This window comes from Puntigrus tetrazona, chromosome 14 (genome assembly GCF_018831695.1).
Source record: "Puntigrus tetrazona isolate hp1 chromosome 14, ASM1883169v1, whole genome shotgun sequence".
Lineage (NCBI taxonomy): Eukaryota > Metazoa > Chordata > Actinopteri > Cypriniformes > Cyprinidae > Puntigrus > Puntigrus tetrazona.
In genome coordinates this window covers 2,761,644-2,775,197 of record NC_056712.1, presented here as the reverse complement: position 1 = coordinate 2,775,197, position 13,554 = coordinate 2,761,644, and the positions used below count along the sequence as shown (strand labels likewise).

The following is a 13,554-nucleotide window of genomic DNA, read 5'->3' as shown; positions in this document are numbered from 1 at the left end:
TTAATGTTCATTTTAATTAAACATGAACAAAAAAAAACATTACTAACAATTTGTTTGTCATGGATTATTTTGTTTGCTGGGCTTGTCCCAGTGCATTCTGGGATTACATTCTCAGTCAATTTAGACAAAATAAGGTATGTTAACTTCTTAGGTATATCAAAGATATCTTAAAAAAAGAAAAGCATACTTACGGTTATTTAAATTTGCTATATCTTAAGTAACTAAGTTTTTGAAAAGGGTTCTGCAATCTGTATCTGAATATATCTTTCATCCATCCATCCATTTTCTTTTGCTTATCCGAGTTGCTAGGAAAGCAGTCTAAGCATTCACCCCCAGACTTCCCTCTCTCCAGTTGAACACCGAGATGTTCCCAGGCCAACTGAGAGACATAGTCCCTTCAGCGTGTCTACCCTGGGGCTCCTCCCGGTTGGACATGCCCATAACACCTCCCTAGGGAGGCTTCTGGGAGGCATCCCAAACAGATGCCCGAGCCACCTCAGCTGGCCTCTCTTGATGTGGAGGAGCAGCGGATCTACTCCAAGCTTCTCCAGAGTGACTGAGCTCCTTACCTTATTCCAGTCACCCTACTGAGGAAACTCAATTTGGCTGCCTATATCCTTATCCTTTCAGTCATGACCCAAAGCTCATGATCATAAGTTACAGTAGGATAGATGCAGCTCAGCTCCTTCTTCACCTTGACAGACCAGTACATCAACTACATTACTGCAGAAGCTGCACCAATCCATCAGTTGATCTCTCGTTCCTTCCTTCCCTCACTTGTGAACAAGACCCCTATATACTTGAACTCCTCCAACTGAGGCAGGGACTCAACCTGAAAGGGACACCCTTTTCTGATTGAGAACCATGGCCTTAGACTTTGCTTCACACTTGGCTGCAAACTTCCCCAGTGTCTGCTATAGGTCCTGATGTGCTCCAGGATCACATTTTCAGAGACCTTCAAGGAGTACACACCCCCTTCGCAACAGAACAAAGTTCTATGTTTTTTAATCTTTTCTGTAATACACGTGATTTCTGTGAAATTGAGACCAATTTACCAATCGCACTGAGACCTTTAAAATGAGACCAAAAATGAAAAAATAAAAAACAGGTTTACATGAAACATGGTATATAATGCCTTATTCTTAATGAACTTTGAAACAAGTCTTTTGGGCAGAAGGAGAGAGGCAGAAGGGCAGAAGTGAAAAGGGGTGTCGTAAACAACAGAGAGGATGTTGTTTGCTTTCCTTGAAATCCTTTCCCAGCACTCTGTACTGCCAATAGGCCCGTAGGTACAAACAACAGTGAGAGACCTATTCCCAACTTTAAGGCTCTGGGAAACCACCCTCTCTTTCACTGAGTTGAGCACAGTGAAAATGAATGGGAAATACAAAAATACATAGCAATTTAGGGGGATATAATCTACTTGATAATGTCAAAATGTATATCCAAATGCTTCATTTTAATTTAAAATTAACTTAAATTTAAAAAGTATTTAATTCTGCCTATAATATATAGAATTCTTAGAGTATTAGTAATAGTATAACATAGCATAATAGTATCCCTATATTTAATTATAAATATTGTCATACTCAGTTCCTGGAGGGTCACAGCCCTACAAAACACATGCAGCTAAATACATTCTTTGGGTTTAGTTGATATGTACATGGTGTGTGTGATGAAAATAAACTGCAAAGGGCTGCAGCCATCCAGGAGCTGAGTTTGACACCCCTGATATAGAATATTTTATGTATATTTATGTATTAGGCTAGTTTCCCCACCAGATGGCACCAAATCTGTTCCTGGGTGTTAATTTATTCATTCTTTTTAACTGAAACATGATATTAATTCAAAGGAATATATATGTGCTATATATATGTGTGTGTGTGTATATATATACATATGCATATTTCACATGCTCACACACACACACACACACACACACACACACACAGTCTATTTGTCTTCTGTCTGTTTTGTCGACTGAGGATAACAAGTGTGACCCTTTGGTAAGGAATACTAGAGAGTTACTGGCAAAACCCAACATTTTGCACTAAATATTTATTTATTTATTTATTTATTTATTTATTTTATAGATATGCCACTGGATAACATACAGATAACCAAGAAGAATGAGTCTTGGAAAAAGAATACATTTCAACCAAAATCTGGTGGACGCAGGAGGTATATGTCTGTGCATGTGTATGTGCATATGCGTCTGTTCTTTTCTTCTTGATTTTTTTTATATTCACTTAAGCTGCATGCTGTTGTTCAAGGTTTATATAATTTTGATTGCTTAATTCATCCTTACGGCTTTGTGATTCTGAGCATGTGTGTGTGCATGAACACTGCATGTGGCTCTCCATTCTCAGGTCTGACTCTATAGAGAACATTGGGCCAAATTCATCAGCATCACCTTCATTCACAGATACACAGCCACCTCCATCACCAAACAGGTACAGCACAGTTTCTCTGATGTGAGATTACAGCTAAAGATCCAAGTGATCCAGTGTTAAATGATCACTCACTCCCTGTTTCCACTCATCACAAAACAAAATTGATTGTAAGTGAATTTTGAGTCAGGATTTTGCGTTTGATTCATTGTTTGCCGTAACTAAATTTTATTATTTGACCATATGAACAAATATCAGCACTGACTCAGTCCTCCATTGGTTTTGACGCAGTGCATTTTTTGTTAATGTCTGCTTCTTATTGACAATTATTATCTTTTGTTACACTTCATTTTAAGTTGTTTTTGTTACAGTGTAATTATAGATTTAAGTATTGGGTAATATAAATTAACAAAATTGACTTAACGTAGGGTTAAAGTGAGGATTAGTGTTCGTTGCACGTAATAATGTAAAATGTACTGTTTTTACTGTAGTCATTACATGCAACATTTAACAAAGACACTATAAAATAAATGATATAAAATAAATAATAACTTATTTTTATTTAATTGCGTTTTAACATGCAGTCACTTTTGTTTATTTTTGTGTAGGTCTGTCAGTGGGAAGAAACTGTGCTCAAGTTGTGGTCATCCACTTGGCAAAGGTGCCGCATGATTATAGAGACTCTCAGCCTTTACTTCCACATCCAGTGCTTTAAGGTATGTGTACATATTTCAGCTAGTAAATTGCTATTTTATTGCTGTTTTAAAGTAATGTAACCACTATACTGTCAGTGTCACTACAGAGTTCACATGATGATAACTTTAATGATGACTATAAAATTGTAATAATCATTCAAAACCTCAAACATTTTTTCCAGTTGATGAACACTGACAGCATTGACTTTAAAGAGCTATTTCAACCATGGCAGATGACAAAAACATTTTTAATATTTCCGACATAAAGAAAGAGATCACATTTAAAGGGCTGAAAATAATACATTGGATGGAACATGTAATGCAAATAAACTATTTTTTTGGTCATACTATGAAGTCTTTTTAAAACTTTTTCACCCCTCTCTAAGTGTGGAATTTGTAAGGGCCAGCTGGGTGACACCAGCACAGGAACAGATGTGAGGATCAGAAACGGTCTACTCAACTGCCATCAATGCTACATCCGCTCCCGCTGTGAGTTACACACATTTGCATCTAGTAGATTTTCAAATGTAGCAAAATGAGGAAAAACAATATATTCCTACTGAAGTAAAATAATTAATGTATATTGAATTCATAGTTCAGAACGTTGTTAATATATCATTGTCATTTCATTTCTCTTGTCTTTTAGCTGCTGGTCAGCCCACAACCTTGTGAGCAAAAGAAAACTTCCCGTAACATTGTCACCCCCAGTCCTCACAATGCACATGTGAATAGAAGCATATTTAACATGCAGCCACTGCAACATCTTCAAGTCGAGTTTTCTTTTGCAACACAAATAAGCATGTGACTGAAGTAAAAAATTGCTTTCTGATTCAACTGACTGTATAACTGATAAATAAATATGTGTGTACACTAAAAATATTTTTCAGAAATTACATACTCTTCCATGACAAACAACCAGTTTAAGTCATCTATAGTTTAAAAAAAATGAATAAAGAATCTGAGCTGAATTTCTGGGTGTATATGAAACAAAATTTTCTCAGTGTTTGAATTTTTTTGTTGTTTTGTTTTTGTTTTGTAATGGAAAGCATTCAGCTTTCTCTGTATCTTAGTATATATAGATATATATGTATAAATCTCAATTTTAAAAAAAATACTCTTATGCCTGGTTTTGTAGTCTAAGGTCACACATAAGTATGTATGATTGTTTTTTTGTTTTGTTTTTTTAATAATTACCTTTAATTATCTTTAATTATTGGAATGCAGTTCCTCTAATATCCCATGATCATTGTATTTCCTATCTAAAGGAAAGTGTGTATTTACACATAAAAAGTACATTTGATCTGAAATAAAGACAGCCAAATTCATAGAGCAGCTTTTTTTCATGCAAATCACTGTCCTTCAGTTGTTTAAGGGTTTGGGAAGTAATGTGCCTTAGGAGAGATATAACATCTATAAGAGAAACTTAAGAGTTTGGGTCTAAATACTGTTTCTATGCTCAATTAAACATTTTTCCTAGCACATTGTAAATGATTTTTTCCTGGCAATTTAAACTCATGTATAGCTCTACAATACCTTGCAATACATTCCTGAAAATATATATTTTTTTCTAATGTCATTTTTTGTTTTAGCTTTAAAAATACATAAAACGTTGGAGAAACATACATTAAAACAATATATTTCTTTTATATACATTTTTGTTTCCTTCGGAACATGATTGAATTTAACATGATAAAGCAATACAATCAAAATGTTCATGAACTATACATCAGAATATATTCGCTAATTAATTTAACACCTTTTCTGCTAATTTTAGCATTTTTGAATTATGCACAGAACAGAATAGCATATGAATGTTTTTGTTTTGTTTTGATTTGCTTGTCCATTGTGAAAAGCAAGTTGGCTATTTAATCTTCTGTCACAATTGATTCATTTAGGCAGCCTTTCTGTGCTTATAGGGACTGGTTATAAGGGGTTTTATGTTTAATTCATCATACCTGCATAATTCATCATGTTGTTTAGAAGGGAAATAGTTACCTTGAAATAGATACATATTGAATAAAACTATATATATATATATATATATATATATATATATAAAGGTATATTTATTGTTTTATTCAGTCTATAGGTCTATACAAAATAAATAAAAATAGATTCATTTGATGTAAATGGAATGACTTGACAGTATACTGTATGTTTATAAATAAATTGCTGAAAAATCTAATCCAACCTATGTCTTTGTTTTTTAACCCTAAAATAGTTTGAATCAAAATTATACTAATATTCTGGTCATTGAGCTTAGTTTATTAATAATGGTTATTAATGCACATGTGAATACAAGCACATTTGGATATGTCAGGGTTCCTATCTTTAGCCTTCAAAGTCTGCTATAGTTCAGAGTTTAGCAGAAGAGACCCATGAGTGCCAGAGCTGAAAACCCCTTGTTTATGTGAAAGATGAAAGTAAAAACAATAATTTAAATAAAATTGATTATGAAGTATAAAGTAAACTGATTTAATTAACTGTATTTTGATTGATGTGGATTATTCTCTTTCTCTTACGTTACTTATTTACCTTCCAGATATGGTAACAGTCAGTACCAGGAGAGGGCGCTCAAACTCAACTCAAATGCTGTATTGGCCTCACCCTTTTTAGAAGTGATAGAAATTGTTCTTTTTGGCTGCTTTGTGTGTCTGCTACATAGAGAAAATTGAGTTATACTTATTTCTCATCTTCTCTGACTCTCTTTTACTGTCTATCGATTTGCTAGAATGGAATCTGAAATTAATCGCCACCACAAGAAGAGGACAATCCAGAATAACCTAGACTGTCAAGTCATCATCATCAGTGCTACATACACTCACACAGTGCTACACACTAATGCACAATGATTACTTCTATCTTACACGATTCTTATTCTATAGCTCATGATATCTGAACCTCAATTCAGCAGCAACGATATAAGATATGAGCTTAAAAAGGGGGGTCTCCCTCCCCATTGTATTTATTTATTTGTACCTGAAATTGCAGATGGTTACAAATACATGAAAATGTTTTTAAAATAAAAATGCAAAATGCTTATATTAGCATACATATTAATAGAACTACAGCACAGTGTGTGCAAAATAATATTGAAAAACATTTAATTTGCAACTGATAAGAAATATTTTCACGTAATTTTCACCTCACTTCTTTGTCAATGTGACTCACCATGAAATAAAAAAAAAATACTTATCTTAATAGTTTTAATAGAAGTTAAATAGCTTATTTGTCACAATGCATAATAATAAAACTTTCAGAAATTGCGAGATGGACTTCGGTTTTCATTCCAATGGTTTAATTCTGTTTTTTTTTTTTTTTTTTTTTTTAAATGATTCCGAACTAATATTTCCGATTCTTGTTGTATATTCTGTGGGATATATTGTGTGCTTGCTTAGTACTATTTTCTACAGTGTTGTAACAGTAAAGTCACTACTGTGAAAAACTGGACCAGCTTTTTAGCATATCGAATTATTTTAATATGAAATCAGTGAAGCTCTTTCAAAACTATAGAATCGACTTTGGATTCTGAATGTTTCGAAATGGAAAATCAGTTTTTGTTTTTTGTTTTTTACCAGAATGTATTTTTTTACAGAAACGCAGAAAATTGCTATGGAGCCCTTTCTCACATCTCTGCAGATCGAGTCTTTAGAGGGCTTAAAAGTCGAAAGAGAAATTCTGCAGATTTACTAGCGCATTTCTGGTATTTTATACTCCTTTGAAAATGTAAACAAAATGCCAAACATAAATGTATTACATTTAATTTTTGTGTTTCAGTTAGGTGTTTAAAATGCATAACCGTATCTGAAATGCTGCCTATCTATACCTAAAAGCGTAAAGTGTGTGTTTATTTTATGTAGATAAATGTTTTGAATTTGTCCTTGTGAAGCGCTGTCAAACAAAGCTTTTTCAGTTTCAAGTTTCAGTTTTTTTCATATTTAGAAAACAGAAAGAAACTTGCATACTGTTTACTATAATATCAGATCGTAAAAGCAATCGTAGGAATAAATCAGAATTATGAAATATTGTGAAGTGCGTTGCAGTAAACTGCTCCGTTTTACACCAACACATTTTGTACCTACAATGTAATTTTAATATAGGTTCTTTATAATTAATTTCATAATATGTATTGTTCAATTATCTGTATAACTGATGAGAGGAGATATTGAATGACTTGCCTTGTATGATAAACGGCTGTATACTAAGTCGTCAAGTCGTCTTCCTACTTACATTTTCTTGCTTTTCTGCAACCTCCTTCACTTTGTCTCTTCACCGCAGCATTGTCACTGTTAATATTTTGGAAGAGTAAAGGGTAAACCACCGCTTGATTAGTAAATGTCTTAAGGACAGCATTCACCTACCTTGTAACTACAAGCGCGAAATGGTTAAATTAAAACACACGGTTTGCACACAAAATGTGTAAATTATGTGAACACTTCGATGAAAATTCGAAGAAGAAAAGCGTTTCCCGTCTATTAAAAGTATTTTAACATTACGCAAAATTATAGGCCACAATAAGGTTTTCAGCTCTTCATGACCAGACTGCCTCTTTTAGGATTTAAACAGCCTACTCACTCGTTCTGAGAAACGTATGTAAAAAACGAATGTACCTATAAGAGACACTTACAGTTAGATACATCATGTATCTACTACATTACATGGGAGTATTAAAAAGTAATACAAGCAGCGTCTTCTGATAAGAATTTCTTTTTAATACTTCAACTTCCCATTTAATTTAAAACGCTTCTGTGCTCGCTTCTTTGTACTCAACTTCCTTTTCCTGTGGCACAAAGCTGATCTGCAGTGTGTAGCATGCATTAAAAAAAAAAAACAAAGCACAGTGTAATGGGCAGTAACAAATGCGTAGATTTAAGCGCGTAACCAGACGATTTAGAAATAGGCATTTCATAGCTGGTCTGCCACAGCGCTGATGTCCGTAATTGTAATGTAGTCACTTTGTTCAAGTGGGTGAAATACGGTTAAACATATATATATATTCCCTTTCTATCGCTTTCGTTAAGTTGGGCATCGCTGTTTCGGAAACCCTGCCTTAATGTAATAGTTTATTTTATTGTATTTAAATGCTGCTTAATAACAAACTATCTATATGCTGCTTGGAAACAGACGATTGCTTTATTGTATTGCTGTATTGATAAGAACGTGATGGCACTTTATCCGGAAAACGAGCGGTAGGTCTGTAACATTTCTGTCATTTCAAGACTACAGTTCTTCGCATCTTATCCGATGTTTTTTTGTTTTTGTTTTTACTGTAATGGTGCATCTATCGAAAAATAATAATAGATATTATTAGATAATACACCCTTTTAATGCTGAGTATTGCACATACATATGGGTCTGCATACAATCCACTTTTTTCGTTAATTTAACAAAGCCACTTAAGCAGTTTTATAATATACGACCGTAAATGCACATAGTAAGATATCGCTACTGACTGAATTTTGAAGATTAAAATAAGAATCAAACAGTTCCTGCTTTCGGTCCCGAAGAATCCATTTGGGTGGCATAATGTAATAGTCTTTTTAAAAAGCAAACTACGCTTTTTTGAGAAAACTGCAAATTAAGTGTAAAGATCCGGGTTTCTAAAAACAATAACAGTGGTGTCTATATATTTCAGTGACTTCAGTGCATCATTTCCCGAAATGTGTATATCAGCAGCCCCTGCGCCTTGTGCAGCTGTCCAAGGTGCTGAATCTCCTCTTGGCCGTCCGAAGCTAGTAATGCAACTAAACATATTTTGAAAGATTATTTTTTTATGTTTCAGCAATGTTTCAGTTAAATTAAGTGCATACTTAAAGTGCATACTTTAAAAAGGAAACGGGACAATTCTATTTTTTAGCATCATAATCGTTTTTTATCATCAACAGCCATGTCAATGGTACACCTGAAAAACTATGTGCACATGTAGAAATATTTCCTTCTTAAATATAAGCATCCATTACCTACATATAAATAATTCTCAAATCCTGGACAAAAACGTGTTACATTATGCTCACAAAATAGGTGAAATCATTATAAAATTTGACGGAGAAGACAACATGCAAATAATATAGAAAATAAATACAATGTTTTGCATCCATTCCCTTTTTCCTCCAAATAATGCGCCAGTTGTAACTTGTAAAACATTATAAAGACTCAGTGAACTACAAGGGGGATGTGGTCTATGTTTATCTAGGACGTCAATACGTTTTAACACTATACAATTTGAGCCACAAAAACACAGCTGTAGAAAGACACACAAAACGTTTACGTATTCCTGTCAACAATGAAGTATGTACTTGTGCCATTTTGAAGAACAATTTGCCTTAGATTAATAGTAAATATGTAGATGAATGTTTGCAGAGCCCCTGGCTCTAAGGCTTGGTAAATTTATAGGTAAAAATATATAACAGAGTGCCACATTTGGCAGTATTCTGTAATACAGACATGTAACTTGCGCTATTGGTACGTTTAAAGTCAATGTAAACAAATAATTATGGCGCCAAGATATAATGACATGTATAATGACACTGAATAATGACATTGTATCTTCGTGAGTCCTTGATGAGTTTTCTTTGCAGCAGGAGCGCGCATCGCAGTCTATAGATTAGTTTACTTGAATTAGTCAGAAATTATGTCGACGACCACAGCCAAAACAAAACAGTCCGGATACGGTCACAATGTTAACATAATGTGTATGGTAAATTATCCAGCTTCTGGTGTAAACCAATGGCGTCGAAAGTAGTCGAATGAGGACCAGAGATGGTCTCTTTTTTTTCTACACCAGTGGGTAGAGATACAGGGCTCTCTCCTTCTTTTGACATTATCCCTTTTCCAGTTATCAGTGACTACAGTAAACGCTTACTTGTTTGTTTGTTGAATCTCGCGGTCGTCGTTTCTTTTCTGCATCAAGCACTAACTCAGAACATGCTGGTCTTTACTAAAGTGGCTTTGGCTCCGTTCTGTCTTTGTAATGAGGACAGAACACTAGCAAACGGTCCGCCCAGAGAGTCCGGAATGGAGGTGATGGTGCCCGGGGCAGAGGCCCAACCTGACTCGGCGCGGTGCCTCCCATACCGGCCACTGACGTCTTCACCTGTTCCACCGGGCCGTTTCCTGTGGCGCTGACCTGTCCTCCTGTGGGACTTGGTCCACCACAGTTGGAGGTAGGGTTTGTGTTAGGCCCGGGCCCACCAGTGCTGTCAGGATCGGTAGCCTTTGCTTCTTTGCTGTCCTCCTCTCGCGAGTCAGATTTCTTTCCAGAGCCGTTTTTTGCTGCAGCAGCTGCTGCGGCGGCTGCACGTTCTTGTTTGCGAAACTTAGCGCGCCTGTTCTGAAACCACACCTGCAAAAATGCGAATCGCATATTTTAAAACATATTTTACCTTTTATTGTGCTTGCATCAGTACCGATTAATACAAACTATTTCATTATTTAGAATGTTATTTTTTAACTGTATTTAATCATTACAGTAATAAAGAAATGTTTACGTTATCGTTGTTAAACCACAAAATAAGAAATAAAATAAGTAGAAACAGGCATAAAAAATAAACCAGGAAAACGTAATTGCCCCACATAAAACTATATAACACTTCTTTATTTTTTTCCACGTTTTCTGTTATAAATTTAAGACAGTTAAGAAGTAAGAGGGGGATATCCCACCTGCACTCTAGCCTCGGTGAGATCGATCTTCAGCGCGAGCTCCTCTCTTGTGTAAATGTCTGGGTAGTGAGTCTCTGCGAACACGCGCTCCAGCTCCTTGAGCTGTGCGCTGGTGAAAGTTGTCCGAATGCGTCTCTGCTTCCGCTTCTCATTCAAACCTCCGTGGTCGGTAAACAGCTTGTAGGGGACTGTTCGAATACACAAGTCAGATTGTTAGCCATTTGCGAAAGCACAATTGTAAGAAAATGTACCAAAATGTCATCTTAAATATTTGAAAGTAAAACGTGCGACTTGTTGAGTCGCATAATGAAAATGAAATAATTCAAATAATGTTTCTAAACAAAATGTGTTCAGTGTTCATTTGCATCATAAAGATAAGATAAAATCTTGATTAAAAGATAAGGTTATGAAAATCTGGAATAATCCTGTTATCTGTGAAATGTTATTAATTAAATGTAATTGGAGGCTTGATTGGAAACTTGTCATAAATTCTTCCATCTCTTCTATTGTTGCTACTGCAACTTCAATTCAGTGTCAATAATGAGCTTAAGTCTCTGGTTATTTCATTATTTTCGAAGGTTTATGTCTCATCGCAAAGTAAATAAATTATGCCTATCATTTTGGCAGCTTAAGATAATTTTGTTGGCGGTTAGGTGTGACTGGGATAGTGTAACCCTGTAACTGAATTACCTCTTGCCTGCAATCGCTTCTAACGTGATAAATTCTTTCATTTGTGTAAGCAAATTTCGTTTGGTAAATACTAAACACATTTCCATTTTCGAAAGCAATCAAGGCGTCCTATATACCGGGGCCATGATTCTTGTGCCTCTCAGCTGGCGAACTAAAGGTGACTCTGGGCTTACCTGCGGCGTACGGACTGCTCTGGTGGTCCCGCAGGGTGCCCAGACTACAGGAGCCCGGTGTAAGCGACGGGCACCCGGAGGTGGCCCCAAACGTCGTCCTGATGGGATTGTACTGAAAGCCACTGGCTTGGCTGCAGGAGCTGAAGTCCGCATAGGCTGACGCCAGACTCGAAGTGTCCATCCCGGCCATACAGGACTCGTAGGCAGAGGAATTGAGGTAAGAATACTCCATTTTATACATTGAAAAGGCTCAGTGGAGAAGGAAAGCTGCACTCCCAGGAAAAAATACACACAAACGTCAAATTCAAATTGGATTAAATTGGCGAGGAGCACATGAAAAAAGCAAGCCAAAACGCGGAAGAAGTTGGGGAGCTTGTGGCGGCTGAATTTTTACTGGTTTGAAGGAGGCTCGTGCCGTGGGTAGATGTGCACTGCTCGGCGCCTGCTCAAAAACTGCCCTCCTTTATAGGAGCTGAGCCTTGTTTTATGAAAAGCCTCCCAAGGAGCCGCCTAGCCCCAGGTCTCTAGAGCATATAGTCCTCATAATAAACTTGGCTCTTTCCGCTTGGACAATAGCACGGCGTTTGGGTCTTATTGCTAGCGCTTTTTTACATGACAATAACTCATCAGTCTATTGGGCTGGCACTGGGGGATCGGGCTGTCCAACCTCCCTATCATTGATCCCCTGCATCTCTAATTAGAATTTAATACCCCACCATTACGCGCCAGCCCCCTCCACCACGTATAGCCCTCTCGCTCAAACCGCCATCTTGCCCTTTAATTCAATCACACCACTTGGAAATAATGAAAGTTGGGTGACGATTCTCCCTGATCCAATTTTCCCCAAGCTTTTAAGCCTTTAAACCGGTGGTATACCTTGGGCTGAATTTTCGATAGTATTTCCCCGTCTCCTTGTTCTTCTCCCTGTTTCTCTTTTCTTTTGCACAACAGTGCTTTGGCACTGGTTTTTCAGGAGCTGAAGAGACCACTTTGGTTACCATAAATGTTACACCAGGATACATAGTCTATGCAAGCAATGTCATTCTGAACAACGTAGCTGGAAATTATTGTGGAGTGCAAATGACGAGTTGATAATAGCTTAATAATAATTATAATCATCATCATTATTATTTGAGCAACGTACAACTAAAAATTAAGATTTTAAACTTGGCTATCTGACGATAAACTTTAACAAACAGGTTTTATGTTTAACTTATGTTTTCCGCTTGCATAAATAATTAAATTAAAGTTGTTAATTTATTGTTAGCTTATTTGGACATAGTTATTATGATTAGGTTAATATTATTATTATCATCATTGCTATTATTATTGTGGTTGTTGTTGATCTCCATATAATTATAGTTTGGTCAATAAAGGAAGCAAATTCGTAAAAAAAAGTTTAATCATGCGTAATGTAGATTTCTTAAATGTTAAAATTGTCATTATTGTAATTATACTGTATAAAAACAGATGTTAAGATGTTAACTGTGGGTATCTAACGTTTTTGATTACTAGTTGTATGTCAGAATTTGTATATATTTATTTCAAATAGCCTACACGAAAGATTGACAGAAAAGCGCTTAGTCAAATATGTCAGACAAAGATGATTACCACGCCTTTCTTACCGTAAAAAATTCAAGGCCACATGCTTTGTTTTTGATCGTATGTAAAGCATAAACAAAAACAAATAGCAACCCTATAAACGTTTAAAACATCAGTACTTAAAGTAAAACTTAAACTTAATTTACTATGATATGTGTTGAATAAAAAACAAATAAATAAATGGAAATAAGTTATATTTATGTGCACCTGTGTTTAGCACAAATATAAGCAGGTGCAATATGCAACCGAGGTATAACAGCGATGATTAAAATTTATGAGGTCACTCGAATGAAAGCATAAAGCGTTTCGAGTTTGATTTTTTCACCATTTCGGCGCCGTTTAAAT

At 35.7% G+C, this 13,554-nt stretch overlaps 2 protein-coding genes across 2 annotated transcripts in view; one reads left to right on the top strand and one right to left on the bottom strand.

The window, feature by feature from the left end:
- Nucleotides 1-4,410, top strand: part of limch1b (LIM and calponin homology domains 1b) — a 107,436-nt gene extending 103,026 nt beyond the window's left edge. Inside the window, 6 exon segments of the mRNA XM_043257392.1 lie at nucleotides 2,094-2,181; nucleotides 2,370-2,453; nucleotides 2,999-3,054; nucleotides 3,057-3,106; nucleotides 3,472-3,574; nucleotides 3,732-4,410. Of these exon segments, the coding sequence (XP_043113327.1) occupies nucleotides 2,094-2,181; nucleotides 2,370-2,453; nucleotides 2,999-3,054; nucleotides 3,057-3,106; nucleotides 3,472-3,574; nucleotides 3,732-3,757 (407 nt within the window). The 3' untranslated portion in view covers nucleotides 3,758-4,410.
- A 4,043-nt stretch (nucleotides 4,411-8,453) lies between these two features.
- phox2bb (paired like homeobox 2Bb) lies at nucleotides 8,454-11,874 on the bottom strand. The gene is given in 4 exon segments (XM_043256810.1): nucleotides 8,454-10,136; nucleotides 10,139-10,427; nucleotides 10,745-10,932; nucleotides 11,608-11,874. Coding segments are annotated over 4 exon segments (852 nt in total). The 5' UTR covers nucleotides 11,849-11,874; the 3' UTR covers nucleotides 8,454-10,002.
- Nucleotides 11,875-13,554: the final 1,680 nt, after the last annotated feature.